At 36.4% G+C, this 3,857-nt stretch overlaps 1 protein-coding gene across 1 annotated transcript; it reads right to left on the bottom strand.

The window, feature by feature from the left end:
• Window positions 1–2,240: 2,240 nt before the first annotated feature.
• Window positions 2,241–3,236, bottom strand: LOC137930374 (BTB/POZ domain-containing protein 6-like; the record flags this gene model as incomplete). The annotated part of the gene is made up of 1 exon (XM_068773616.1): window positions 2,241–3,236. A coding segment is annotated over one exon (996 nt), but the record flags the coding sequence as incomplete, so codon positions are not given.
• Between the last annotated feature and the right edge of the window lie 621 nt (window positions 3,237–3,857).

Below are 3,857 nucleotides of genomic sequence, written 5' to 3'. Positions count from 1 at the left end.
ATAGACTTCTACTTTGTGAAAACACCGAGTTTTTGTTAGAGATGTCACATATTTTTATTTTTATACTCAAAACTACGTTTTCATTTACAGTTTTTTATATTTTTATTGAAATAGTACTTATGTAAATTAACTACAAGTGTTAAAAGTGTTCACAACATATATTATTTTTGATAGCACTACGGGTAAACAATATTTAATTTTCAAAACAAAAGTATGAATCAGAAATGAGGAGGTTCGTAGGAGACCCAAAGTCCGGACGTCGCTGGAAGAATTGCTTGTCTGAAATGGCAGTGGGCGGATTACATCGTTCGTCCAATCGATGGCTATTAGAGCAGAAAGTTTCTCGAGTGGACCATGAGCTAGTAGACGCAGAGTGGGTATGTCCTAGTTAGACCGACAACGTAACTAAGATCGCGAGAATTCGCTGAATGGAGGCAGCTAATGACTAGTCATCGTGGCGATCATTGCGAAAGTTATATAGTTTGCAGTGGGTATCCATCGGCTGAAAAGTAGAAAAAGGAGAACTACATACGTCCAAAAACTAAATTTCAGTATTAGAGAACAAATAGGTGAAAAAACACATTTGGAAATTAACTTTTAAACAAATCACTTAATTGCTCTAATATGATCAAAATTAAAGTTATTATAATATTAAAATTTTCACAAGCTCTGATACTGATAATTTATACAAAACTTATTTCTAACTGAAAACTGCACATCTTGTCCAAATGAATTTAGCGATTAATTATTTGAATTAAACGGGTAAATAAAAAACTATAAAAATGAAACCGATGAAGTTAATTTTTAAATTCGAACTCAGGATTGCCAATCGCTAATGATAGTTCAATATAACTAGTGTGACCAAGCTATTCAATCTATTACCAATGATTTAATAGTCTATAAAATAAAGAAACATAAGCTTAATGTTGAGCAACGGAATACTTTTCCGTAAATCATTTGGCTATGGGTCCCAATCCGCCGATGAAATGCCTTAATAGGGATAATCCCCAATAAGTTTGAAACATGGAGTGCGCTGTTTATAGGTGGATTATAATTAACTAATATTGTTGTGGTATGGGTACAAAATTACCGGTTTTTTGATTTACAAATCAAGTTAATGCATATTAAATATATCCATCCCATTCTGCAATTTTTTTAATAAATTACTGCTTGATGTTTTCATTACTTAAAGAATTAAAGTAATTTCGAAGCAAATTGGGTCTCGAATAAAAACGAATCTAGATAAAGCAAAAGTGATGTACTTACAGTGATATCAGTAATATCACCAATCTATTTATGATAATATTATGTACGTATACAATAATTACAATTAATTTAAAAAATTAGCGTAGGTTGGAAATAGTGAATTTTCAAGGCACTGTGAAGAACTGGCTGTACCAAAGTTTCTGCTGCAAAAAATCTCTAATTCGTTGCTAATAAACGGAATAAGGTTTTTTTTAATAAAATTCCGTAAAACGTTATTGATGATATGTAGTACGACGTGTTGCAAATTATTTAACAATATAAAATACAAAGAAGCAGTGTCGAAAAGAAAAAAACAATAATTTTACATAATTTGTCTAACCTAACATTTCGTCTAACAAAGCATTTAGATTTTACTACAAAGCTATAAAAGCTTTAAACATAGTACATACACTACTACATTCTTGTTCAGAAACAAGTAAATCTATCATATAATAGAATAAAATGCATGCAAACATTAATTATTATACATTTCATGTATTTGACTTCTTTCAAACATTATAAAAAATTTAAAGCAAAGAAAATTCAATGTTTCAAATTTTATGACGGAATCAAATAACAAATTTTCTCTTCCTCCTTGAGGATGGTTAATGCCTTGATATATGTATATTTATTTACGAGTACAGGATAAGTACAAATTTTGGAAAAATACAAAAATTGTAGCTCTTAATATTTCTTTAAAGAAGTCACCATACCTTTCGTTCATACTACGTAATTCCTTATTTTTCTACACATTTACAATAAAACTATAATAATTTATCAGAAATCCAAACATCCAGATTGTTAATGTAGTTACGTTTAGAAATAGTTGGAAATAGACTTTTGGACGAAAAAAGTCACGGTCTAAGAACATAATCGCAGTAATTTTATACAATATTCTATCAAATTTTGTATACTGTATTAGGATCTGTGCGAAAGAGTACAAATTCATATATATATATAATATTTTTTTTATAAAGACATCCTTATCCTTGAGCTTAATCAAATAAGCAGATAAAGGCTCTCAGGAGACCGTCGCATAAGGTAGAACAGCATCCGCGTTTCGGGATTTTCCTTTCTTCTGGAGCATAACTATGTCGTTTCGGCCTCTTTGCACGGCGTGCACACAATTTGCTAGGTTGAACATCTGGTGGCTCGGAGCGTGGGCTCAAATGCACGGGGAGTGCCGCAGGCGTCGTTGGTCTCGGGCGAGCCCAGTGCCGAAGTAAAGCCTCTTGTTCAGCACCTACAGGAACAGGTGCAGATAATTTTCTAGCTCGAGCTAATACAAGTGCTCTTTCCATTGGCTCCAATAATTCTAGCCCCAATGCACGGTCTAACTCTTCCCCGGACAGCAACAAGTAACGCGGACAGTACGCCAATTCACCCAACGCCACACGTTTGTTGCTGGGAGTAAGCTCTCGCTTGGTGCGTTTGCAAACAGCTGTGCTCCAACGCGATAAGGCCTCGGCAAGAACCAGTTCGCTGGACACCCGCAACGTGTCGCGTTTCACGATCAGTGCAAGATCTTCGTAAGTAAGTTCCTCAAGGCGCTCGTCCGTAAGTGCTTCGTCGGCATTCTCATCAAGAACTAGAAGAACATTGTGCGCTAGAGAATCACACCAGCATGAACATTGGGCTAGGGACCGCGCTGCCGCGTCGTCCGTCAACGCGGGGAGAGGCGGTGCCGATGCTGCCCCCGGGAGTCTGGCGCACAAGAAACGCAGATCGCGTAATATCTCTAGAGCAGCACCGGCGTCTAACATTTCGTCTAGACGACGGGCACAACGTTCTGCAAGTGGAGGACATAGAAATTTATAAGCCGCATCAAGAGCGCAGCGGGCAGTCGCGACGGAGTTAAGTTGAGTTGGCTCGCAGTAATGGTATCGCAAGAGTTGTTCGAAGCCGCGACGGTCTATGTAATCGACGACTATTACGTCTGTCTTAGCAGACAGCAAGGCAGCAAAGACGGGACTCGTTGCAGCCAGCACCCGTCAATCATCCGTATCCGATATCCGATATGTATAAATCTGTGTTATCAAACTTTATTAAAAGACGTGTTGCTGTGGACTTTCTTCTTGCTTCTCTTCCACAACTATAATACCTTGCGAAGCAGAGTAGAGTCAAAAATTATATAGATAAGAGTTCTGTTAAAAGTTCCTATGTTGAATAAATAAATTATATATTTATTTTCATTAATCAAGTGGCTAACAAATGGTACAGAATTCAAAGTAAATTCGGTAATAGCTTTAGACAAGTAAGACACAAATGGTAATGAGCCGGAACCATATTGTCCGGAAAAAATATTTCTGGTGGAAGAACCTGTAAGAATGGAGACCATGACTACGGATTGCTTATAGGGTAAATGTAGATAAGTATAATAATAATATAGATAAGTAAATGTAGACCAAGCTGAAAGATTTCACTCTACGGAACTAAAAGTTAAAAGCCCGACACAAAAATCAGAGTAAGTTCACAGATATTAGCCATTAAAGTAGCAAGACTTAAATGGGAATGTGATCGGCCACATTTCTAGGAAACAAGTTTTATGATGCACTCACTAGTTAGAGTGGAGTCTATGAGAGCAGATACAGCCACAGGAAAGACCAAAAATC

Source organism: Battus philenor, unplaced genomic scaffold (genome assembly GCF_028537555.1).
Source record: "Battus philenor isolate CCGP_79_NKW_IND1 unplaced genomic scaffold, ilBatPhil1.0.hap1 SCAF_6, whole genome shotgun sequence".
Lineage (NCBI taxonomy): Eukaryota > Metazoa > Arthropoda > Insecta > Lepidoptera > Papilionidae > Battus > Battus philenor.
This window is presented reverse-complemented; position numbering and strand designations above follow the sequence as displayed.